The following is a 26,679-nucleotide window of genomic DNA, read 5'->3' on the forward strand; positions in this document are numbered from 1 at the left end:
GAAGGGTCAATTGGCTCTTGACTGGGCGACGTGTCTCTGATCATCCAGCATGTTAACTTGAGTTTATTCACACAGTAACTGGGCAGGGGCCTGGGAAAGTGGACACGCGGAAGGCTTCCGAAGGCCCTGGCCTGGAGCGTCTCATACAATTTCTTAATAGTTGTATTAGTCAAAGCCAAAACAAGTCACAAGGTCAGCCCACATTTGAAGGATGGAGAAATATGCTTTGTGTTTTTGATGGGAGGAGATACAAAGTCTCAGTGTATACAAGGAAAAGAATTGTAGCTCTTCTTGCAAGATGACATATATTTATTACTGTGGGGATGTAAATTGGTACTGATGCTTTTTTTTTTTTTTTTAGTGTTTATTTTTCAGAGAGAGACATACAGAGTGTGAGCAGGAGAAGGGCAGAGAGAGAGGGAGACACAGAATTCGAAGCAGGCTTCAGGCTCCGAGCTGTTAGCACAGAGCCCGACGCGGGGCTCAAACTCACCAAGGGTGAGATCGTGACCTGAGCTGAAGTCGGATGCTCAACCGACTGAGCCCTCCAGGTGCCCCGGTACTGAGGCTTTTGAAGACTATTAGCTGTACCTAGTAAAGCTATCAATTCCATTTCTGATATACACTCAAGACAAATTAGTGCTTATGTCCACCAAATACATGGGAAAAAAATGTTCTCAGTCCATTTTTATTCATAATAGCCAAAACCAGGAAGCAATGTAAATGTTCATCAATAGAAAAATGGAGACATAAATTATGGAATATTCATACAATGGAATACCATATGGAAAAGAAATAACAAATGACCGCACAGGCAACCATTTGTTGAATAAAAAGAACCAGACACAAAATGAGACATACTGTATTATTGTATGATTAGATTTAGTTGAGGTTCGAAATTGGGCAAAACTATCTGTGACCATCGAAGTCAGTACAGTGGTTTCCTTGGTCTGGGCGGGGGGTAGTGGAGGGTTTTTAATGTTTATTTATTTATTTTGAGAGAGAGAGAGAGAAGGAGAGCACAAGCAGGGGAGGGGCAGAGAGAGAGGGAGAGAATCCCAAGGAGGCTCTGCACTGTCAGCACAGGGCCCAGCACGGGGCTTGAACTCATGAATGTGAGATCATGACCTGAGCCGAAATCGAGAGTTGGACATTTCACTGACTGAGCCACCCAGGCGCCCCAGGAATGCTCTATATCTTGATGTGAGTGATGGTCGTGTGTGAGTGTTAGTGTATGTGTGTGTGTGGGGGGGGTGGTGTATGTGATATTCGTCAGGGTCTGTCTGTAAGATTTATGCATTCAATTTACTGTAAGTTATACCTCAATTTAAAACAATTTTTTAAAGGGTGGTGGCGATGACAAATACATGTGATTGGAGTGGAGAGCAGAGAGGGACACTGGGGCCCGGCACGTCCGGAGGTCGTTTGGGGCCCTGGGGAACTACACTTGAAGGAACCAGGAGGTAGCAGGCTTTGGGGACTGGCAGAGAGAAGGGCAACCACTCCCACCTGACTCGGCTACCCTCACGCTCTGCGTCCACTCCACCTGCCAATCTTGCCAACCCTCTTGACTCCAACCTTCCGACCTTCTAGAATGAGAAAATTAAAAAACGACAGTGACTTGAACAGATACACGCCAAACTGCTCAAAAAAGTATCAAAACACGTACAACCCAAGCTGAGGAAGAGCCGGTGGCATAACTGCTTTTCTGTTTCGACACACCCTTAAAAGTCGGACACACCAACCCTATCATCCCTGCAGAAGTTTTTAGTATCGTGTCGGGGGTAGCGTGCTGGGGGAACGGTAAAGTCCTCAGCAAACACAGATGGATAGCTGCACGCTATCGATGCCCAGCTTGACTCTGGAATGTAGACCGGAAACAACCAACAGTTGGAATCTTGGAGGGAAAGGCCCCGTCATTCTGGGAATTTGGACTTCCTCACTGATTCTCTGTGAGGCTACACTCTCTGGCTCCCGTCACACTCAGTCTTGCTCATTCCAAATATTTGGAGTATTCCTCTTGATTGTGTCCGGGGCTCTTAGAAACATGAGTTGTAACTTAGAGCCCTTCCCTTCAGAAACCCAGAAGAAACCCCCTCACACTTGTTAGCCAAGGGCTGGGTGAACCCTCAGGCCCTATTGCCTAAGAGCTGGATCCGTGTGGGATTGATTCTGGCCCAGGCAAACGACCTAGGCAGTCAGAACAAATGCAGCTGACTGGTTGGTTCTTTGGGACTTCAATAAAAGCCGGAAGGGTGGGGGTGGGGGGTCGGCGCCTGGGTGACTCAGTCAGTTGACTGTCTGACTTTGGCTCAAGTCATGATCTTGCGGTCTGTGAGTTCGAGCCCTGCGTTGGGCTCTGTGCTGACAGCTCAGAGCCTGGAGCCTGCTTCGGATTCTGTGTCTCCCCCTCTCTCTGCCCCTACCCTGCTCTCTCTCTCTCTCTCCCTCTCTCTCCCTCCCTCTCAAAAACAAATAAACATTAAAAAACAAGCAAACAAAAGCTGGAAGGTGTACTCAATTGGACAAGAGGGCTCTTCGGGTGCAATTAATTGGCTCTGTGTGCATGAGAGAGGCTACGAGTTCAAGGGCTGCCATCACTCAAATCCTGCCCTCAGATACTAAATCTGAACCAGTGACTTGCTGATTGCTCAACAGCACCAAGAACCGCCCTAATGTACGTCAAGGGCACCGCCAGCCTTTCATTTGGGTTTTATTAATTTTTTAAGCAGGAAAGCAAACAGCGAGTGGCCTTCCTAGCCCCTGTTCGGCATCTTGTCTTCCAAGGGGCCCAGGTATCCCTTTTCCCGTTCTCGCCCAGAAGGGCGAGCCAGAGCCGCGCTGGAAACCCGGTTTCCTGCCTTGTGGCTCTGTTTGTCTTGGACTTTTATCAAGGAGGAGCAGGGCGGAAAGTTCTACGTGCGGGCGGAGATGTCAAGCACAGCCCCCTGGCCTTTCTCCCAGCTAAACGGCTCCGATAAGTAAGTGGGCAGGCCTTGAGCCCCGAGACCCACAGACACACTTGGATGACTTTACAGAAATCAGTCGGCCGGTCTTTCCGAGGGCTCTGACTAGCTCCGGATGCGCCCCCTCCCAGCACCGCGGACATGGCCAACCAGACCAATGCCTCCACCCTGTACGACAGCTACGAATACTACTTGGACTACGTGGACCTCATTCCTGTGGATGAGAGGAAGCTGAAAGCCAACAAATGTGAGTCCTCGACTGGGGGAGCCAGCCAGGCAGAGGCTGGGGGTTGGCCCGAAAGACTTTCTCTGGCCACTTCCTACTCCCAACAGATGTCACAGATGAGCCCAAACACGACCCTAACCCTAACCCTCAGAGATATAAGTAAACGGGAGCAGAATCTTATCTGTCATCTTCTGTAAGAGGTTTGGAACTAACCTCCTAAGAAACTAGGATGATTTGGGAGCAGAATATGCTTTTATTTTTTTAATTTTTTATTTTTAATGTTTACTTAGTTTTGACAGAGAGAGAGAGAGACAGTGAGAGCAGGAGAGAAGGAGAGAGAGGGAGGAAGACACAGAATGTCCAAGCAGGCTCCAGGCTCTGAGCTGTCAGCCCAGAGCCCAATGCGGGGCTCGAACCCATGAACCGTGATCACGACCTGAGCTGAAGTTGGATACTTAACCAACTGAGCCACCCAGGTGCCCCTAGAATATGTTTTCTTTTTTTTTTTTAAGTTTATTTATTTATTTTGAGAGAGAGACAGAGCACAAGCAGGGAGGGGCAGAGAAAGAGAAAGAGAGAGAGAATCCCAAGCAGACTCCATCTGTGATGTTCGCTCAGAGCCTGACTTGGGGCTCAGTCTCACAAACCGTGAGATCGTGACCTGAGCCAAAATCAAGAGTCTGATGCTTAACCAAGTGAGCCACCCAGGCACCCCAGAATATGCTTTTAAGACAGACTTTTTTTTTTGTTAGAGTGTGATTTGCCTGGGTTCCTGTAAGCTAGGTGAAATTTTTTCAAATTGCAGATTTCGCATTTTCTCTCACTCTATGCAGATTTGGGGGAGGTTACTGTGTCCACTCCTAAGATATATGATTTACTGGTTTCCATGAAAACACCAATTGATTGGGGCGCCCGGGTGGCTCAGTCAGTTAAGCAACTGACTTCTGCTCAGGTCGTGATCTCGCAGTTCGTCAGTTCAAGCCCTGTGTCAGGCTCTGTGCGGACAGCTCGGAGCCTGGAGCCTGCTTCCGATTCTGTGTCTCCCTCTCTCTCTGCCCCTCCCCTGCTCGCGCTCTCTCTGTCTCTCAAAAATAAATAAACGTTAAAAAATTTTTTAAATACCAAGTGATTTTACTCTTCATGGTCTCAGTAAGGACCACCAGAGCAAACCAACATGCTTTTTTTGCTCCTCTCTCTCCCAGTCTCTATCCCTTGGGTAAGTTGGTGCTTTGTGAACAATCTTCTCTGATTATTCCAGCTACTTGGTCAAGATAACAAGTTAGCTGAGGGAATGAGTATGAAAAAGCAAACCAAACCAAAAAAAGTCTCAGGGCTCTGCCATCCTGAAGTCTCGGGCTCCTTGGCTATTTCTTTATTTTATTTTTATTTTTATTTTTGAGACAGAGAGAGACAGAGCATGAGCAGGGGAGGGGCAGAGAGAGAGGGAGACATAGAATCAGAAGCAGGCTCCGGGCTCTGAGCTGTCAGCACAGAGCTGTCAGGGCTCTAACTCACGGACTATGAGATCATGACCCGAGCCGAAGTCGGACGCCTAGCCCCTCCTTGGCTATTTCATGCCCTATGATCACATAATCTGTCAAGAAGTAAGTGCAGTCACTAGAAGGAACAGGATGCTTTTCCTATGAAAAGCACGATCACTTGTTCACGCATCAGCTCAAAACTGAAATCCATTTGGATGTTATCGGTAATAAAAGGTAGCAGATCCCCGGCAGAGCCCTTGGAGAAAGTTGTCTAGAATGTCTTGTTAGGAAGTGTACCTGTTTCCACTTTCATTTACAGCTTCCAGGAGTCCGGGTACCCATCCACGTTTGCTGCGTCCCCAGCCTGGTAGCAAAGCTTTTGCGGGGGACGATAGGTTTGGTGTGTGTTTCCTGATGCGGGGTATATACTCACGAATCAAAAAGCAGAATTTTGCACAGACAGCTCACAGTAACAGGGAGAAAGTGGCAGGGTTGAAATAGAAGCCCACTGATATGTATGGTCAGAAGTTCAGACCTGCAGGATACATATTGGTCTAGACAAAATGTAAATCTGTATTCGGGAAGGTTGTTTTTAAATTAACACGAATTAGGGGCGCTGGGGTGGCTCAGTCAGTTAGGCCTCACACTCTTGATTTAGGCTCTGGTCATGATCTCAGTGGTTTGTGAGATCGAGCCCCTCAACTCTGCACTGGGCCTGGAGCCTGGAGAGATTCTCTCTCTCTCCCTCTCTGCTCCTCCCCCACTCCTTAGGATGTGCACGCACACGTGTGCTCTCTTTCTGTCTCTCAAAAAAAATTTTTAACCTGAATTAAATAAAATGCTGTTAGCTTCAGACACCCTCATCCTTTTGTACACCAGACATCCCGCCTGGTCACCACCTGGGCTCCAAAGCTCTCTCCCCTGCTCTGAGTGGGAGCCCTCTTTGCTTATTCAAAGTCTTCGAACCTACAGTCTCAACCTCCTGCCCTGTGTAATTACCCATGAACAACGTCCATTTCTGGAGAAAGTGGTTGATGTTCTCTAAACTGTGTGTGAGGTTTTAAAAGAAATACTTTTTCTTGCACACATGAGCTAGAGATAAAAAGTTCATAGCCTGCTGGGCATACAAATGAGGAAACTCCTTCCCGGGGCGCCCGGGTGGCTCAGTCAGTTGAGCGTCCGACTTTGGCTCAGGTCATGATCTCACGGTTTGTGAATTCAAGCCCCCCATTGGGCTCCTTGCTGACAGTGCAGAGCCTGCCTGGGATACTCTCTCTCTTCCTCTCTCTCTCTCTCTGCCCCTCCCTCACTTGTTCTCTACCTCTCTCTCTCTCAAAATAATAAATAAATAAACTTTAAAAAAAGCAACGCCTTCCCAAACTCCCAAATGCAATATAGACCATCTCAGTGAGGAAACTGTCCCGGGGGAGGCCAGTCATTGGGTCCCCCAGACAGCCTAGATGTCAGGAGTCTTTGACACCCACGGAGAGAGGTACTCCTTCTGGCTTCCTTGATTTCTGTTTGTATCTCAGTCTTCATGTGTTCTCTGAATTTAATCTCCACCTTCTCTGGAAAAGGAGTTTGAGGCTAGACAAAAATACTCTCCCAGGGTGTTTCTGTCCCAGATGGGTAGTTGTCTAGCTTGTGTTTGGGGACCGGCCGGGAGGCAGTGACACACGGATCAGAGGCCGGGCACGTGGAGCCCTGCGCCACCTGGCAGGAGTTCACATCTGAGCTCTGCCACTTTCTAGCTCTGTGACTTGGGGCAAACAAGTTACTAAGGCCAGGCCAGATTCAAGAGGAGGGAATTAGAACCTATCTTGCAGTGAGAAAAGTGTTGAAAACTCAAAGCAGCCTTCCACCCACCACAAACAAGAAAAAGTATGGCAGGCGGCAAAATAAAACAGGAAGGGTAGCCAGGGAGAGGTGGGGCCCTAAGAGGAATCAGGCGGTTGGTAAAGGCCCCCCAAGGATTACCTGTGAGCAGGTGAGAGACCAAGCCCTGAAGCCGTCTCTGGGAGGAGCCTTCCAGGCCACAGGAACTCCGAAGACAAAGGCTCTGAGGCAGGGGGATATCTGGTGTGTTCCAGGAATGAAAAGCGATGGCAGTGACTATTCCCTTGTATTTTGGAAACTACCTGGGAAATACCCTTTTTGCCCCTTGAAACGGAAGCCATTTTCTTATTTCATAAGTCAACACAACCCATCAATCAACAAGAAAAAAAAAAAACAATAGAAATATGGGCAAATGATACGAGAGCACAGTTAACAGAAGAGGAAACTCAAAGGGCCGAGGAACGTGAGAAAACGCTCACCTTCACAAGTACTCAGGGAGCGCCCTGGGAAGGACGCTGAGGTTCCATTTCACACTCACTCAATGAGCAAACATGGAAACACTGATACTCAGTGTGTCGGGGTAGGAAGTGGAGAAATTTGTATTGCCACACGTGGATGATGACCTTAACATTTTAATATCCTTTTTTTTTTTAATTTTTTTTTTAACGCTTATTTTTGAGACAGAGAGAGACAGAGCATGAACGGGGGAGGGTCAGAGAGAGAGGGAGACACAGAATCCGAAACAGGCTCCAGGCTGTGAGCTGTCAGCACAGAGCCCGACGCGGGGCTCGAACTCACGGACCGCGAGATCGTGACCTGAGCCGAAGTCGGACGCTCAACCGACTGAGCCACCCAGGCGCCCCTTTTAATATCCTTTTTTAAAAAAAGGATCTGGAGGAAATACTCTGTGTATTTCTATGAATTTGGAACATTTTATAATTCAAACTTTTCAAGAACGTTTATCTATTCTGAGAGAAAGAGAGAGGGCACGTGTGCCTGGGCGGGGGAGGGGCGGAGAGAGAGAGAGAGAGAGAGAGAGAGAGAGAGAGGCAGAGAGAGAATCCTCAGCAGGCTCCGCGCTGTCAGTGCAGAGCCCGACGAGGGACTCCATCCCGTGACCATGAGATCGTGACCTGAGCTGAGATCAAGAATCGGATGCTTAACTGACCGAGTCACCCAGGTGCCCCTCAAATTTCTAAAATGTAAGTTGTGAAGGTTAATATGCTCATCGTAAAAGACTCAGACAGTAAATTACTGCACTTTACCATTCAGAAAAAAAAAATCAGCATTAGCATTTTGGTGCCTGGCCGCCTTAGGATTTTTCTGTGTCTTCAAAACACAGAATGTGCCTGCACGCACATATACACACATGCCGTCCGTGATAACAACTGAGGGGAAACTGAGACCTGCCTTGAGTGACCTCTCTCCTCCCCGGGCCTGTGACTACCAGGCAGAGCCCAGCGGGCGGCAAGGGGCCACCCTCTCCAATGGATGGACGAGCGCGGCTGGGAAGGACAAGGACCCTGAGCCTGCTGGGGACAACAACCCCACGCTCTGGGCAGTTTGGCAGGATTTTAAACATTTCGCTCATGTTGACAAGGACCCTCTTTTTTATATTATTACTAATTGAGGGAAAACGTGCACAACACAAAAGTGACCATTTAAGCCATTTTAAGGGCACAGTTTGGCAGCAGTAAGTGCCTTCACATCATGCCACCACCCATCTCCGGAACTTTTTCCATCTTCCCCAAACTGAACTCAGTACCCGTTACACACCAGCTCCCCCTTTCCCTCTGCCCCCCTCCCCCCGCCACCGCCTCCGATAACCACCTTCCTGCTCTCTGTCCCTATGAATCTGACTGTTCTGACCATCTGCCACGGACTGAGTCCGGGGTCCCACCCCACCAAACTCACGTGAAACGTGAATCCCCAGTGGGATAACATTTGGAGGCGGGGCCTTTGGGAGGTGATGAGGGTTAGACCAAGTCATCAAGCCAGGGGCCCACTGTGGAATTCGTACCTTTTTGAGAAGAAACAAGAGTGCTTGTCCTCTCTCCCTCGTTCACGTGAGGACATAAGCAGGAAGCAAGCTCTCGCCTGGAATGGAACCCACCAACACCCTGATCTTGGACTTCCGGCCCCTAGAACCGTGAGAGAATAAATGCCCGTGATTTAAACCACCCAGTGTATGTGATTTGCTACAGCAGCCTGAACGGAGGAAGACAGTACGTCACCGAAGGGGAATCATACGCCGTTTGCCCTTTTCGCCGTGTGGCTCATTTCACGGAGTCTTCACTCTGACAAGGACCCTCTTGGGAGCCAGGCCCCTTGGCCAGTTTACAGAGCTATCTGTGGCAGAAAGAAATGTACGGCAGGTAGCTAAGACTACAAAAACAACCCGGAGGTCGATAGTCTCCTGACACCAGAGATGTAAACTCCCACGGCATGGCGATCGTATCAGTCAGCGTTCTCCAGAAAAACAGAACCAATAGGAGGTACGTCGATGCGGATAAGAGGAGGCTGGTTATAGGGACTGGCTCATGCGGTTAGGGAGGCTGACGAGTCCCACCATCTGCCTCCTGGAAGCCCGGGAACCCAGGAAAGCCGGTGGTGATTGAGAACTACAGGAGCTGATGGTTCGAGTCCTGGAGTCCAAAGGCCCAAGAACGAGTGTCCAGAGGCAGGAGAAAATAGACGGCCCAGTGCAAGGAGACAGCGCAAGAATTTGCCCTTCCTTTGCCTTTTTGTTCCATTCGAGCCCCCAACGGCTCGGCCGATGCCCACCCACACTGGTGAGGGCAGATCTCCTTACTCAGCCTACCGAATCGATGCTAATCTTTTCTAGAAACACCCTCACGGACACATCCAAAAATCGTGTCTTACCAGCCGCCTGGGCATCCCTTCGCCTAGTCAAGCTGACGCACGAAATTAACCATCGCGGAGCGTAAACCAAGAGGGTCACCAGATGAGGACTGGGAGTGCGTGGTGTGGAGTCACAACAGTCGCCACAGCGGGACGTGGCAGAGACCTGGTCACAGGGGTGATGGATGTGCACAGGTGAACCGGCCCGGGAGTCCCGCGCGGGGTGTCCACTCGTTACTTGGTCAAAATGCCGTCACGTGTCCCCACGGCCCCTCAGCGGAGCCTGGGGGTACTTCTCCTCCTCCAGCTTCTTTCCACCGGCTTCCTCATCCGTGTCTGAAACACACACGGATCTGCATTCCCGCTGCCCTCTTGGACCATCGGCCAAAGGTCCCTCTCTCTCACCTCCGGTTGCCAAACTTCTCAAACTCGTGAGCGCTTTCCCCTTCTCTGGTTCCCGGCATCCACCGTCATCCGAAACAGCTGCTTCGGAAAAGTCACCCTGCTCGCTCGCCTCCTTCCTCCCCCTGGTTTCTGTGTCTCTCCAGCTCCACTGTCATCTCTCTCAACCTCTTTCCTTCTTTCCCTAGTTTCACTCTCCTTAGGGTGACCAAGCCCCTAGGTTGGCACAGGACTGTCACATGGATGCATCTTGGGGAACTGAGGCACATCGGATGGTCATCTTAACTCCCCTCTTCTCCCTCCAGTCCCACAGACAGGAACAATGCCGCCACTACCCCCAGATCATAGGGAAATCAGAAAAAGGCTCCTACTCTGGGGACACAGTTCATCACACCTATCCAGGTGGAATTCCTTGAGCAGTGCACAACCTGTGCAACTCTCCATGGTGTTACTGTGTAGGAGGGACTCCAGGCACAACCATGTGCCCATTGCACTGTTCCCTGCCCCTGCCCTCTCAGATAAGTCTAAGCTCCCCATTTTGTCTTAGCAGTCCTCTGAAACTCGGTGCTGTCCATTCTTTCATTCATCTCAACTAGCCCCACTTCCACACCATACTAGAAACACACCATTCCTGACCCACCTTCTTGCTTTTGCTCGCGATTAATTCAACAACCAAATTTTGCAACTATCCGTGACAGGCCAGGCGTTGCACCGAGAGTTGGAGGCACAATGCAAAAAGACCAAATCCCCGTCCTTGATATTTTACGAGAATGATTTTATTTCGTGGCCACTATTATCTGTTTTACGGTGGTGTATTTCCAAGTAGGTTACGGACATCAGGGCATCCCTCCACCGGATTTAGGAAAATCGTAACAGGAAAGAACGTAACACGATACCCAGACATTTCAATAATTATGTCTTAGTGTCCCCCAACAGTCTACCTTCATCGTCCCACATTTCCCTAAAAGGTGCTTATAAGCTACTTTGTCTGTTCCATGTTGATGTGCTGGATCTGGTGACATCTCTTTGGTCTATCTTGGTCTAGAACTTTTTGTAGAAGACACTGACTCGAGGGAGGAATCAAGCAGGTCGCTCTTTCCATCCTCGACTGTTTAGTGAGGTGGCCGCTACTGATCATGAATATGCTGCTATTTGATGGACGGTGTTGTGCTGGAGAATGTGCAGAAGTGGCCAGCAGAGCACAGAGAAGGACACCCTTGGGGAGAAGTAAGACGTAAGGAAGGCTTCACAGGGAAGGTGGGCTGAGCTGAGTCAGAAGACCCAGGGGGACTCTGCCCGTCTGATTCACAGGGGCCGGTCCGGCGGGGCGGGGTTGGGGGTGGGGGCAGAATGGTCACACTCCTGCTTAGGCCAGAGGTGCTCTGGGGAAGAGTGAGTGATGGAGGATGTGCTCCGGACCACGTGGGGGTCGGGTTCTTGCAGGTCAGTCTCAGAAGATTCCTGGGAGCTGTGGGGAGTCATTCAAAACCGTAAGCAGAGGGGTGCCTGGGTGGCTCAGTTGGTTAAGTGCTGACTCTTGATTTCTGCTCAGGTCGTTGATCTCACGGTCCATGAGTTTGAGCCCCATGAAGGGCTCTATGCTGACAGCGTGGAGCCCTGCTTGGGATCCTCTCTCTCCCTCTCTCTGCCCCTCCCCTGCTCTCTCTCTCTCTCTCTCTCAAAATAAATAAACACTAACAAAAAATTAATAAAATTGTAAGCAGAGAAGAGACAAGGTCCAATTTGCTGGCTAAAAATATCCCTCTGGCGAATATATAAATTGGAGGTTTGGGTGGGAGGCAGGTGATACATAGGCAGGTGAAACAGCCATATGCTGGGAAAGGTCTGGAAGCATAACATTGGAAAGATCTCTACCCTTAGGAGGTGACAGTCTAGGAAGGAGGGGCCTGCCTAAATAAATGAGCGTGCTATGGTATCCCAGACATGGGAATAAAAGTATGTGGGGGTCCCAGGGCCCAGAGGGGCCAAGTGATTTGCTCAAGGTCACCTAGTAAAACATTTGCAGAGCTGGGACTTAAATTCCAGGCTCTGATCCCTTAGGACTCGTCCCAGGACACTTGACACGATTAGTGGGCAGATTCCCACCAGACTGTTCCAGCACAGCAGGAACCCTTCCCTGTCTTGCTCCCCACCCCCAGCTCCCAGACAGTGCCTGGCACATCTCAGGCACACGAGAAGTCTCTGCAGAATGAACAGATCAACTGCTGTGAGGCACGCAGCTCTTGTACATACTGGTCATTTTCATGATGCGTACCTGTGTCAGTTATCAGTTTACTGTAATTCCGTGATCAACGATGGAATGCCTTAAGACTGAGCCGGGAGTGAAGCTTTCGCAGGAGGGGGCCCTGGCAGGGGCGCAGCAGGACGGCCGTGCTGGGGCTGGGAGGTCGGCAGTGAGGGTGTGAGGACGCGCAGGGCCAACAGCCCTGGTCACTGGCCCAGCACGTGGTCCCGCTGAGATCCTGCAGCCTCGCGGTGGCAAGAACCTCTCAGCAGCCATCTTGACGGAAAAACCAATGCCCCGGGGCAATCTGGGGCCGGTGGGTCGGGGGAAGAGTTGCAAGCCCAGATGGGGGGGGACCCCACTACGGTTGTTGGTCATCTGGGTTGTCTATGGTTCATCCAGCAGCTCCAAACCAGTTAGGCCTGGCTAAAACAGCCAACATCTCTGCTATCCGGTAACCAAACCACATCCCCAGGGAGGTCTGAACCTCTCTCAAGTATGTCCTTCCTTGGGGTTATGGGCTGGACTGGGTCCCCCCGCCTCCCCCACCAAATTCCTATGTTCCTCCCGTACTTAAGAATGTGACTGTAGGGGCGCCTGGCTGGCTCAGTTGGTTAAGCGTCCGACTTCGGCTCAGGTCATGATCTCACGGTTCATGGATTTGAGCCCTGTGTCGGGCTCTGTGCTGACAGCTCAGAATCTGAAGCCTGCTTCAGATTCTGTGTCTCCCTCTCTCTGCCCCTCCCCTGCTCATGATTCATCTCTCTCTCTCAAACGTAAATAAACATTAAACATTTTTTTAAAAGAATGTGACTCTATTTGGAGATGGGGCCTTTAAAGTGAGAAAATAAGTTTCTGTTCCTTAAGCCACGGTCTTAGTCTGTCTGTTCAGGCTAATACAACAAAACACCTCAGACCGGGTGGCCTATAAACCAGAAACATCTATTTCTCATGGTTCCGCAGGCTGGGACGTCCAACACGAAGGCACCAGCACGGTCGCACTGGGGTGAGGGGCCCCTTCCTGGTTCATAGCTGGCATCTTCTTGCCGGGTCCTCACATGATGCAAGGCGTGAGGCAATCTGTCCGGAGCCTTCTTTATACAGGCACTAGCCTCATTCACGGGGGCTCCGCCCTTATGACTCAAGCACCTCCCAGAGGCCCCACCATCAAATACCATCCCCTGGGGCATGAAGATTTGACGTAGGAGTGTAAGGGAACACAAGCACTCTGACCACAGCACAGCCTGAGCAAACGCACCTGGGTCCCCCCTCCCTCCCTCCTCAGCCCCAGCACACCTTGTAGAGTCGCCTCATATCTTACACTCTTTAATCCTTCTGAGTAATTCTTCGTATTAGACTTCCCGTTTCACCTGCTGTGTGATTTCTACCTCCTGACTGGGCCTGGCCTGTCACAATGTCCTTCCAGTCGCAATGTCTTTTTTCTCCCGCATCTGCGTAAACGCACCCATCACGCTGCGGCACGGAAAGAGCAAGTTCATGGCGTGCAGTCAGAGTGCTGCTCTCATCTTTCTCTGACCGCTCGTGCAGACCTACTTAGTGGTGCTGGCTCTTTCCCTGGAGTAGGTCTCATGCTCACTCTTTTTTGTTGTTGTTTTGTTTTTCTGTTTTGTTTTGTTTTGTTTAATTTTTGAGAAAGAGAGACAGAGACAGAGCTTGAGTGGGGGAGGGGCAGAGAGAGAGGGAGACACAGAATCCGAAGCAGGCTCCTGGCTCCGAGCTGTCGGCACAGAGCCCGACGCGGGGCTTGAACTCAGGAACTGTGAGATCGTGACCTGAGCGGAAGTCGGACGCTTAACCGACTGAGCGCCCCTTACTCTCAAATTTTAAAAAATGTGTCTATCAGGGCACCTGGGTGGCTCGCTTGGTTGACTTCCGCTCAGGCCAGGATCTCGGGGTTCGTGAGTTCCAGCCCAGCATCGGGCTCTCTGCTGTCAGTGCAGGGCTGCTTCAGATCCCCCGTCCCCCTCTCTCTGCCCCTCCCCAGCTCGTTGTCATTCTCGCTCTCTCTCAAAATGAAGAAACAAACTTAAACCAAAAAATGTCTACCGGCCAGTCTAGTTACCGGAGCAAATGTCTAAGCCGATGAAATCAGTTTCAAAAATACTTAAAACCAAACCGCCTTCAAACTTCATTCAAAGCGAGAACTTCCTCTTTCCCTGGCTTGGGGGCAGGAGCGCTTCCTCCTTCTTTCCTCAGCAAGCTCCTCTTCCCCAGCCACCTGCCCCATCCTGTGTGGCGACACATCTTCGCTGGAGCGTCAGGGATGGCGTGGGGTGAGAGGCAGAAAGGACGAGGGGGTTTGCCAGGGAGGCGGCTCGGATTCCGATTCGGACGGCAGCCGCTCAGCACAACAGACACACCCGCACAGGCGGCCCTGGAGGGCGAGGAGGACATCGATGTGCGTCAGCCGTGTCCACAAAGGGGGGCCCGCTACTTGGCTCGGGGACTCTGCTCCTGTCGATTTCGCCGCCCCTCCTCATACCAGCCTGTGTGACGGGTGTCCTTTGTGCATTCCCCGGGATGACGGTCACCAGCCCCATGACCTGAGGGTGGGGAAGCGAGTCTCCTCTGTAGCCGTCCTTACTTTTTGGCCGAACTCTTGCACTGGCCTCCCCACTGGCCTCCCCGCCCTCCAGCTTGACTGGCACTGATCCAGGCGGGGGCGTCCTTGATGCAAGCTGGCTCCTTCTCTCCTTTGCAAGAGATCTCCCACCACAGGCAGTGCTCTCTCTTGCTGGCCTCGTAGGACGATCCTCGGGACCCTGTGCTCTGAGGCCAACTTCCGCCTGGACCCGCTCTGTGAGAGGCCCGACTCCCCTTCAGGCTGTGCTCCTGCACGTGACCCTTTGGGCCAGCTCTGGGCTGGCACTCAGCCCGCACCCTCCCCTGAGGCCCTCGGGGACACAGCTTTGCCCCTCAACGGCCGGAGGCTGGCTCCTTCCACCCTGCTGACACTGATGGCCCAGTCTCTTGCTTTTAAGATGTTCTCGAGCACACATCATCAGACTCCAGTCCGCTGTGTCCCACTAACTGCAAAGGACACGTGCAGAGTGCCCTTGAGCGGCCTCTTCGCAGTTCCACTGGAGGGCAGGGCACCGGCTGCCCTCCTAGACAGAGTGAGGGCTCTGGGGGACCATCTACCATCTCTGAAGGAAATCCCTTGGAGGTAAGCAAACCCAAACCAGATTTCAAGTAGTCAATGCCTATTTTAGTCTACTCAGGCAGCTATAACAAAGTATCATAGACTGCGGAGCTTCAACAGATATTCATTTCTCACCGTGCTGGAGGCTGGGAGTCCAAGGTCAAGGTGGCAGAAAAGTCAGTGTCTGGTGAGGACGTCCTTTCTTGCTGTTGGGCTCACATGGCCTTTCCTTGGTGCATGTGAATGGAGAGGGGCTGGGGGAGAGGAGGAGGAGGAAATGGGAGAGAGAGAGGGAGAGAGAGAGAGAGAGGAGGGAGAGAGTGGGGGAGGGAGGGGGGAAGTGGGAGGGGGTGAGAGTGGGGGAAGAGGGAGAGACAGAGAGGGAAAGAGAGAGAGAAAGAGGGAGGAAGAGGGAGAGAGAGATTCTTCCTTTTATTATAAGGACACTAATCCCACCATGGTGTCCCACCCTCATGATCTCCTCTAAACCTAATCACCTGTCAAAGGCCTCACCTCCGACGACCACCGGTCTGGAGATCAGGGCTTCCGCATCGGGAGGTGGGGGGACACATTCGATCCATAGCACGGCCTTTCTACAGAGTCCACTGTGAACATCCCGTCTCCCCTGCAGATTTCAGGGAGGATCTGGCTGTGTCTGCTCTTTTATACTTTGCCCTTATTGACTTCACAATATGTTGTTTTCCTGTGTCGTGAAATATTCTCTCACAAAGTTTTGTAAATAACTGCACGACGTTCTAAAAATGTGCGGTTTTGAACACGGAGAGTGGTTCCAGGATTTTGCTATTACAAGCAGTGGACTTGGGAAGAAAAAAAAACTTCTTCCCCTGTTGTGTGTCCACGGTATTTGAATTCGAAGAAGTTCACTTAAAAAAAAAAAATCCCCAAAATGCAAAAGTAGAAATCTCCATCACCCGCACGCTGTGCTGCTGCTATGATGATGTCACTCTTGTGATCTGTAATGGTCAGCAGAAGGCGGTGTCAGGGTGTCTCAGGGAGGCTCTGTTGACCTGGCTTTGAAGGTGGGGCAACGTAAGCGTGAGTCCGGGTGAGGAAGGACAGAGGTCACACCGCAGAGAGCAGGCGAGCCTCTTTGCTGACAAATGCACCTTTCTCTCCTCGCCAGTTCCTCTGGGCTGGATCTCCAACCCAGTCAAACAGATCAGAAAGCTTCACTTGTGCAGAGGTTCACATCAAAGACAGAAAGATGCTGGGACTGGAGCCAGAAGCCAGGGATGCTTTAAGGTGAGACCAAGGCAAAGCTTCTGGAAGATCGCCTGGGGCAGCCGCTTGAACCGTGGAAGGCTGAGTTTCACTCCTGTGCCAAGTACGGAAGGAGGCGACACAGGAGGGAAAATACCTAATAAGCAGGAGGGATTTTAAGACTTTTGTGTTCATGCCCATATACTGGAGTTTATTCCGTCATGGATGGACAGATCATTGGAAATACCTAGGGATATGGATATATATATATGTATATACATATATATACACACACATATATATATGTATATACATATATATACACACACATATATATATGTATATACATATATATACACACACATATATATATATGTATATACATATATATATATATATATATATATATATATATATGGCGTATTCAGCGCTAACTTGAGGAATCTGGGTTCCTCTTTCCCAGGGTTAGCTTGAAATCTGGTGTGATTTTGTTACAGGGACTTCACAAGGATTTTCACCCTTGTGATTTTACAGATGTGACTTCTGTTTCGGGGAAAGGTTAAGAATCTCTCCAATGCTGTCAGAAAGGTGGGGCATGCAAATCTGTTTCCTGGGCCTCTGCTTGAATTAATTATATGTTTGCTTTTCTATCTGTCCCCTTTTCAGAGGCTAAGCTTAGGAGAAAACCAGTCCCATATAGCAACCTCACAGCGACCACACACATTCTAATGCGATGAATCTCCAGATACCGCTCTAATGCTCCCTTGCACGGAGCAGCAAGATGGATTGATTTCCCTTGGGTAGGGTCTGGCTTTCACGCTGTGTTATTTACTTCTTGGGTCAATATGTCTTCTTCCTTTAATTATGGCTTAGGAAAAATTTGTCATAGCCTGTATGGACTTCCACTGATGCACCAGCTCTGGCACCTTCGATAATCAGGCAGTCTGTTCACCTGTTGCCCCGTCAGCTGGGAGAGGAAGAACAGAAACAGGCCACCAACCGATCTCTTGTGAACGCAAGGCAGAGAGCTCAGTGAAAAGACTGAGCAAACAACTTACATAGAACTCTCTTCTGGCATTCGGAGCAATCAATTTCATGTTACAACTTTCACCGAGACTTCTAAATCTTCTTCAAATGGTCAGTCCTACGGGCATGATATAAGGAGTGAAAGTGATTTTTAGGGGTGCCTGGGTGGCTTGGTCGATTAAGCGTCCGACTTCGGCTCAGGTCATGATCTCAGGGTTCGTGAGTTCAAGCCCCACAGTGGGTTCTGTGCTGACAGCTCCGAGCCTGGAGCCTGCTTCAGATCCTGTGTCTCCCTCTCCCTCTGCCCCTTCCCTGCGCACACTCTGTGTGTCTCTCTCTTTCAAAAATAAACATTAAACATTTTTTAAAAAGTGATTTTTAAACAGAAATATGAGATTGTTCTCGTAACGATTTTCTCATCAAGGTAGCCCCAACTGAAGGCGCTACACTTGAATGATACTATTATTGTTCAAAAACTGCTGGGACTCTTCTTTTGGAACTGACTTTGGTAGTGACAGTATATTCTATGGAACGTCCACAGTGAAACTATGTATATCTTTCGAGGGTGGATTTGCTTTTGGGAAATAGTTAGGAATCACCCATAAACTAATCAGGTGAATGGATCGAGCTGACTGATACCACCTGGGTGTTGAAAAGGAAATATGATTTTACAAAGTAGCAAAACTGGTGTGTGTGTGTGTGTGTGTGTGTGTGTGTGTGTGTGTTCCTTGATGGTAATTCCAAAAGAATAATTTAGAAGTGTTTATGAAGGTTTGATAAATGTTTACAAATGTTTAATCAAGACATGTATTTTATTTTATTTATTTATTTTTTTTAATGTTTATTATTGAGAGACAGAGAGACACAGAGCATGAGCAGGGCAGGGGTAGAAAGAGGGGGAGACACAGAATCTGAAGTAGGCTCCAGGCTCTGAGCTGTCAGCACAGAGCCCGATGCGGGGCTTGAACTCACAAACCGCAAGATCATGACCTGAACTGAAGTCGGTTGCTCAACCCACTGAGTCACCCAGGTGCCCCAAGACATGTATTTTAGAAAAATTTATATGATTCTATGATAGAGAGAGGATGATTATTTTGAACGTCAGCATTCATTTGGATTTGTAAGTTTTGATATGCTCGTTTAAAAAGCTGGCTCCTTCTACTGACTCAATAAGGAAAACTGGTTACAATTAACGGAGTACCAGACAAAACAGAGGTTAATTTCTCTTTCACCTAAAAGTCTGCAGGACAGCGTGGTGGGTCTGGTCCATGAGATCCTCAGAAAGCAGCTTCCTTCCAGCTCATTGCTCTGCCATTCCCCGGACATGTCCCTCATCATCACATCCATGTTCTGGCCAGCAAAATGGAGTAAGGAAATGCAAAGGGATACAAGGTCATGAGAAATCTATTAGTCTCTGCAGGAGGACTCCTAGTAACTCCCTACTCACAGCTCATTGGCCAGAACCTTGTCACATGACCACATCTAGCTGAAAGGGCATCTGGGAAATGTAGTCTTTATCCCAGGCAGCGAAAGGTAGGGCTTCTAGGACTATGAAAGCACCTGAGAGCAAACATTAGGATTGACAACTAGCAGTCTATAAATCACAATTACGTTTACTGGTATCCACTTGATTTTAGTGGAGCTTGAATCACAGAGATATCACTTGCCACACTACCCTCTTAACAGAAATAATAATTTTAGTTCTATTTACCTATCATTTCAAAACCATTAAACAAGGAACTGTGCTATGTGCATTACATACACATGGTATATTATTTAATTCACCTAACAGTCTACATAACACACACTAACATCCCCCTTTAACAGATGAGAAGACAGATTTAGAGGTGTAAAAATCCCAGCCTGCCTGAGACCCCATGGTTAGAAAATGGCCAAGTCAGATTTTGAATTCAAAACTACCCACTTCCAGAGCTCAGGCCCTTAACCCCATTGTTTTTCCAAAGAAGGGAAAGATCTTGGAGTTAATCTCTTACCAGGACTCTGGGACCCAAATGTTAGTAGTGTTTGAAGAAATGTTAAAGTGGAGGTTTAGCAGTTAACAAAATCTAACGAGACTGAGGTGCCTGCTATGAGTAGGAAGTACTTGGATCAGATTAAGCTGTCAGCTCCAAGGTGGGATGAGAAATTCCTCAGTGTGATGCCCCACCATGCCATCAGAGCCTCTTCTTGTCAGTTAATTGTGGATGCCTAAGTCCCCTCATTCTGCCAGTGTGGTGGAAGGAAGAAAGGAAGGAGAGAGGGAGGAGAGAGAGAGAGAGAGAGAGAGAGAGAAAGAAAGAAAAGAAAGAAAAGAAAAGAAAGAAGAAGAAAGAAAAAGAAAGAAAGAAAAGAAAGAAAGAAAGAAAAGAAAAAGAAAGAAAGAAAGAAAGAAAGAAAGAAAGAAAGAAAGAAAGAAAGAAAGAAAGGAGGGAAGGAAGGAAGGGACAGGGAGAGGAGAAAAAGGAAGTAAATGAGGGAAGGGGAGAAAAAGGGGAGGGAGAAAAAGGGAAGGGAAAGAGAAGGGGAGGGGAAGGAAAGGGAAGGGAAGTTTTCCACGGCTGGACTAGTATTGTTGTCAAGCCAGCCTGGTGCTCCTTGTTGTAAAAACAAGCTCAGTGATGTTTAAACAATTCCAACACTGGAGAATGACAGCTCTTGCCCGGGAACAACATGTTCTGTCCGAGCACTAAGGCTGAACCTTCAGCAGGAAGAGGAACAAGAACTCTATTTTTTTGGCCACCCTTTTCAACAGGACCATAAACGAAAGAGAATTTAGTACAGGAAGTGGCAAGTAGCTACTGATCGCCTTTTTGGTCTGAAAAAAATTCCAATTTCACTTCTCTGAAGATACTGTGCTCTGTGAAAGGTGTCGCTTCATTTTCTGCTCAGTATGTGGGGATAATGACCAAGGGCCAAGCAGACAAGTGTGAGCCCAGGAGAAGGGGAGGTGGGTGGGGGTGGGTCTCAGCTGCCAAACTTCAGAAGCTGTTTTCTTAGAGGCCCCAACGGCACTCATATAGGCGCTGAAGATCTCCAACCTTATGTTCTCTTTATGAAGGAGAAAGAGCAGTGGGGTCTGCCTAAATCTAAAACACCCCTGGGGTGGCTGGGTGGCTCAGTCGGTTGAGCATCCGACTCGGCTCAGGTCATGATCTTGCAGTTTGTGAGTTCGAGCCCCGTGTCGGGCTCTGTGCTGACAGCTCAGAGCCTGGAGCCTGCTTCGGATTCTGTGTCTCCTTCTCTCTCTGCCCATCCCCCGTTTGTGCTCTGTCTCTCAAAAATAAATAAATAAATGTAAAAAAAAATAATAATAAATAAAAAAATAAAACACCCTTACGGAATAAACCCCAAACTTCTGAAAGCATTTATACTGTCATACTTTGCGGTAGTTATAAGATAAATGTTGACTGGCCAGTGGGGCTGAAGCAGGTGTTAGAGAATAATGTGCGGTGAGCAGTCACGGAATGCTGAGAAACTCAGAGGCTCCTCCCAAAAGTCCTTCAGTTTAGGACAGACAGTAACAACCTCGCTCCCGAGTTCCCAGGAGCCCACACACCTCCTTAGCCTGGTTGGCGCTCAGGGGCACCACCGTCAGTTTCTCAGCTCAAGGACAGACAGGAGAGAGGATGCGGGAGCCTGGGGGTCTTTGCTGTCCTGGCCTTTCTGGAGTGTGAAGGCCAAGCTACTGATGCCTTGTTACAAGGCAGTGGGAGCTCGATTCCTTTGGCAAGTATGGCATCTTTTCCTTGGGACTGTTTTTTTGATGCTGTTAAGGTCCAAGATCAACAGGCCTTCAAGTTTCTCTTTCTACCTGTCTTGGGCCGTGGAGAGGACAGGGGACACCCCTTACTCCAGGTACCATTATTTACCCCTGGGGCCTCTACTTCCATATTCATGGAGGTGATGCACAAATCTCTAATACCCCATTATTTGTTCGTTCATTCATTCATTCATTCATTCATTCAGTTTGTTCATTTCCTCATTTGTTTACCCATTGATAAACATCTTTTTGTTTAACAGAATACAACATGGAGCAAGCAGGTGTATCATCGGAAGTACTACTGGAGTTCAGAGGAGCGTGTTGGGGGAAGGGCGAGCAGGACAGAGGCGGCCGCTGATGTGGTTTGAAGCGTTGGGGTTCAGAGTCAACGGCCAGGAAAGAATTCTTTAGATGTCTTGGGTGCAAAAAGGGTGTTTTTTAACATTTATTTATTTTGAGAGAGAGAGAGAGAGAGAGAGAGAGAGAGGGAGAGAGAGAGAGAAAGGTGTGAGTGGAGAAGGGGCAGAGAGAGAGAATCCCAAGCAGGCTCCGTGCTGTCAGCTCAGAGCCCATTGCGGGTCGCGATGCCACAAACTGAACCGTGAGATTATGACCTGAGACGAGATCCAGGGTCGGACGCTTAACCTACTGGGCCACCCACGTGCCCCACAAAAGGGTGGTTTTATTTGACCACGGGGCCAGGGCTTTGGGGCAGAAAGAGCTGCAGTGGGGTTGTGGCGAGTGACTGATTATACACCCTCAGGTTGGGAGGGCGTTAGGGATAACGTAAGTCTCTAAGGTATTTTGGAAACAAGGTTTTCAGGACCTTGAGGCGTTAGCTGTTGTTAGGAAAAGGTCATTACTGTTTAGTACAAACTCAGTCCTGGGATCCTTCAGATGTGTATCAGGGGGCCATAAGCTTGGAGTATGATTGCCAACATACATCTTGGGGGCGGGGGTTTCCAAAGGAATTTTTCTATGTGAAAGGACACTTACAGGATCCTGGGGGTCAGGATAATGTTAAGCTAAGGTTACCTTCTGCCCCTTAGCGAAGGGTCATCATCCAGGCAACTGAGTTCTAAGAGGAAGGTCAGTCTGTCTGCCTCAAGGACTTATCAATGGGCTGTAGGCAGTAAGCGAATTTTGCTTTTCTTTTGCCTTAGTTTCCCACATCAGCAGCGATTCCCAGCGTGCTAGCTTGGTCCCGTCTGAATCCTCATCAGCGCCTGGCAGAGCCTGGCTTGAGTGGGTGCTTTCCCCTGAAAGAAAGGGGCCAGGGAGGCCCGGGGGAAAATCTCTGCCTTGCCCGCCACAGGAGCACTGCAGCACCACAATCTGGACTCCGAAGGGGTCTCTGAAGCGGCCTCTAATGGAGCGGTCCCCACAGTCCCCTGCGGCCCTCACAGCAGAGGGGAGGTTGGCTGTCACATGAGTGGCCCACGGCCCCTGCTTCTCCCTCTGAGGGAGAAAGGGAAGGAGGGGAACAGCAGCAGCAGCTGAAAAAGCAAATCCACGGGGTGCCACCCACCTTCATTCACTGCTTTTCCCTCAACGGTCACCCTAACGGACCTTGAAGCTAGTTGCTCTGGGAAAAGGCCACTTCCCTGCCGGCCTGTTCCTTCCCAAGGTTCTTGTCAGTGGAAAAACCTTCCCGGTGGTCACTGCTGAGAGGCCGGAAGACGAGAGAATGCCAACACTCAGGGCCCTATTTCCACGCTGCTCAGGGGCCCTCACGTCCCCTCGCCGTGGGCTTCTGGTGGTGTCACAGTGACGTTGAGATGCACTCTCCCTCCCACAGATCTGATTGTCATTGCCTTCTGGGTGAGCCTGGCATTTTTCGTCATGCTTCTCTTCCTCATCCTGCTCTACATGTCCTGGTCAGGGTCCTCGCAGGTGAGGTGAGTAAGGGTGGCGGAGGGGGGGGGGTGGCGCATGTACAGGTAAGTCACGTGGCTAAACAGCGAGCGGCCACACGTCCACGCAGCGGAATGTTATGTGGCCACAAAAAGGAATAAATCACCGATTCCTTCTGCAACACGCACGAACTTCAGAGTCACTGTCCTGAGGGATAGAAGCTAGACACAAAAGGGCCCGTATTGTATGACTGATTCCATTGCTATGAAACATCTAGAATATTCTAAAGCAGATTGTGTTGATGGTTGTATAACTCTGGGAATATACTGAGGATCTGTAGTTTTAGGTTTTAAATGGGTGAACTTTACTGTATGTATCTCAATGAAGTTGTTAGAGAAAATAGAGCCTAAATGACCCCACACGCCAGTTAGGTCTTGCCAAACAACTCACCAGGAAAATGGGACCCAAACTTAGGCATCTATGACCACCATGTGCTATTGAATACCTACTATGTGCCTTAGAGGTTAAATTCGGTAAAACCTAGGAGCTCCAAGAATTAGCTAGTAATTAACCTAGCTCGTTACGCATTTTTTGAAAATGTTTATTTATATTTGAGAGCGAGCAAGGGAGTGAGCGGGGGAGGGGCAGAGAGAGGGAGACAGAGGATCCAAAGCCAGCTCTGTGCTGACAGCAGGGAGCCCAACGTGCGGCTCGAACTCACGAACGGTGAGATCATGACCTGAGCTGAAATCGGACGCTCAACGGACTGAGCCGCACAGGCGACCCTAGCTCATTAGATGCTAATTCCTGTGCTAGACAACTGGCTTACCACATCCGATTTCCTCTTCTGGCTTAATCTGCCCCCACGGCTACTGCGGTCTAAAATGACTGTCCTAACAAGGGACCCTATAACAAGGGACTGCCTGTCTCTGCCTTAGCCGATGGGACCAGGGCTGCCCAAACTCCCCTGAAACGTGGGGCCAGGTAGCAGAGCGATCCCGGGCGAAGACTGGGGCCGGACACCATCAGGGGCCAGGCAGTCTTGGGGAGTGGAGACCGGGAGCCGGCACAGGATGCTGGCAGCAGGCAGATGAGCAGAGCTGCTCTGAGAGGAGGGGGCAGGCAGCGGGAAGGCCCTGAAAGACGAGAGGGCAGCCTCGCCACCTGGGGGCGTCCCGCTGCTGGCTCAGGGAGGACCTGCCCATCTGTGCACGCCTAGCTTCAAGGGGGCTCCGTCTCCCTCCTCCGCCCTGCCCTGCCCGGGGTGACTCACCAAGTCACTTCCGGTTCCCTTTGGTCATGGGGGGAGAGGCCGGGCCAGCTTCTGAGCAAATGCAGACCTCCGTCCTTTTCTTCCAGTTTCTACCACTCACGTGAAATTTGGGCAGATTTATAGCCCCAAGAGGTACCTGGGGGATAAATGAACGAAACGAGCTTTCTGAGGTGGCTCGTGGCCAGCCCTGTGCCAGGGACGGTTTGCAAGAGAAAGCTTCCCGGCCCAGTGGGCACACAGGCGGCCGAGGCTGAGGGGTCCCGGGTGTCTTCAGCGCTGCAACTTTACAGGGCAAATGGATGATGCTGTTCCCCGGCACCAGAGAAAGCACCCTCCAGACACTGTAACAGGCAGGGAGGGCTCAGGGGAGCCACCTGGGTCTTCAGTAAGATCTGGGAGACAGACGCAGGGTTGCTCCCTGAGGACGTGCTCTTTCAAGCCTCAAAAAAAAAAAAAAAAAAAGTCTGCCGGCATCATGTGAAAGGAGGGCTCTGCTCCTTCAGGCCCCCTCTCTGAGCCTCCACATTCATGTCAGGATTGCAACTAGTTGAAACTAGTTCTCTGGCCACGCATCACCTCACGTCACCCTGATGACACCTAAGAGGCGATCACGGTCCCCCGTCTCACTGATGAGACGAAGGGCAGGCGGGACGGGGCGGGCCGGCTCACGTCAGGCGGCCGTGCCCACTGCCCCTGGCGCTCAGGAGAGGCATCCAGAGAGCAGATTCCTGGCTAAGATACAAGTTGGCTGGAGGCACAGGTACCTGAGCTCTACACTCAAACCTGTGGACGGACGGAAGGCCAGCCTGCCCACTCCCCGTCGTGAACGGACACATGAGGGAGACGTGACCTCGGAGAGAACTAGTCGTCAACGTAGGGTCTGGGTCACCGTCAAGCACTGCCTGTCATCTTCCATTTCTGCACAGGGGTGACCTTTGTGAGCCAGGTGACCCACCCCCAGGGTCTGCTCCCCTGGCCGAGGTGCCCTTGCCCCGCGTGCCTTCTCTACGGGCTTTGGGCCGGCAGTGGGGCGTAACAGGAAAGCATCCAGTAAGTTCTCTCACCAGCTTTGATGCCTGCCTCCCATCTGCTCTGTCCACAGGAACAACGCCCAGCACCACCCAACACGCCCCTGGAGTCGCGGCCTCAACCTCCCGCTCTGCATCCGGAGGCACCCCACAGGCTCCCCCGGGCTCGGGCAAGGAGCCAGGCAGCAGAGCATCCCGCCCTGAGCGGCGGCTGCGGCCGGGAGCACCTCCGCCCTGCCCCACCTGCCCCGCAGACCCACCCTGCTCTCTTCTGGGAGCCGGGGCTCGATGGGGACCCCCTACAGCAGCAGCTGACAACAGGGACGAGGAGGGGGGACCCCTCCCGGGAGACAGAACCTCTCAACTGTAGCCTGGATGCCAGCAAACGCCTGGTGAACTCAAACCAACCCGGACCCACAAGTGCCTTCGAAAAGCCTGTTTACGTGTAGCAGGAAGCGTGACTGGGTCAAGATACGCTATACGAGGGGGCACTGGCATGCATCATCCAAGGCCTGCAGCAGCCCAGCTAGCACGGGGAAGTAGCCCCAGATGTTGTGGATTTTTAGTGCATTTCACCAGCATACTTACTCCTTATGCACTTTGGGAAGGGCAAAAAAATAAAACACGTATAAATTAAAAAAAAGTTTGCTCGCCCATCTTCACTGGGCCACTTTTTAGCTTCAACTACTAACTGCTGTAGTATTTAGCAACCCTGAGTTCTAAGCTGATTGGAACCTTCTTCAGGGCACCCAGAGAGGGCCTGGGAAGTTCCTTCCGATCCCCCACTGACTCCCACTCTTTCCCAGACAGGGTGGCGCACACCTGCCAGGCCAGCTGACTGCGGTCACACTCCCGACCCCCCCCCCCCCCCCCGCCGAAGCCTTTAAAAGACAAAGCCCAAGGGGAGGTGGTCTGCATCAGAATGCTGCCAGAGAAAGTCTTTGGGCTGGGAGGATGGGTCCCATCTGGGTGACTTTATGGGATCTCTGGTGTGAGCCCTCTGACGGACTCAGTCCTCCAGCGCCCGACAGCCTGGCCCTGGCAGGGAGACGGCGCCCAAGTACAAAGCCCATACAGCCCACTGCCGCCGAGGCGGGCTGACGGTTAATTCCCCAAGTTGACGGCAGACTCGGCCTCGCCTTACTCGGGGGTGGTGGGCTAGAAAGGGAGACGAGGGAGGGAAGGCTCACGAGCTCCAGAGACGCAGAAAAGGGGCGAGAAAGAACACGGGGCTCTTCTAACTTGAACCTAAAAGCAGGATTCTGACATGGGAATGTTCTCAGAAAATGCTGTTGCGAGTGTTGTGTCAGGCGGCGGGGGGATGGGCAGAGGGGAG

General features: G+C 50.6%; 1 protein-coding gene across 1 annotated transcript; it reads left to right on the forward strand.

Annotated features, from left to right (window-relative positions):
- The first annotated feature begins 3,012 nt into the window (after window positions 1–3,012).
- MRAP (melanocortin 2 receptor accessory protein) lies at window positions 3,013–25,986 on the forward strand. Its single transcript, XM_047100020.1, is given in 4 exon segments — window positions 3,013–3,213; window positions 22,987–23,086; window positions 25,418–25,485; window positions 25,488–25,986. Coding segments are annotated over 4 exon segments (579 nt in total). The 5' UTR covers window positions 3,013–3,107; the 3' UTR covers window positions 25,793–25,986.
- The last annotated feature ends 693 nt before the right edge of the window (window positions 25,987–26,679 follow it).

The sequence above is a fragment of the Lynx rufus genome, unplaced genomic scaffold (assembly GCF_022079265.1).
Source record: "Lynx rufus isolate CCGP_SWC_20201006 ecotype Redwood Valley unplaced genomic scaffold, mLynRuf1.p SCAF_5, whole genome shotgun sequence".
NCBI lineage: Eukaryota > Metazoa > Chordata > Mammalia > Carnivora > Felidae > Lynx > Lynx rufus.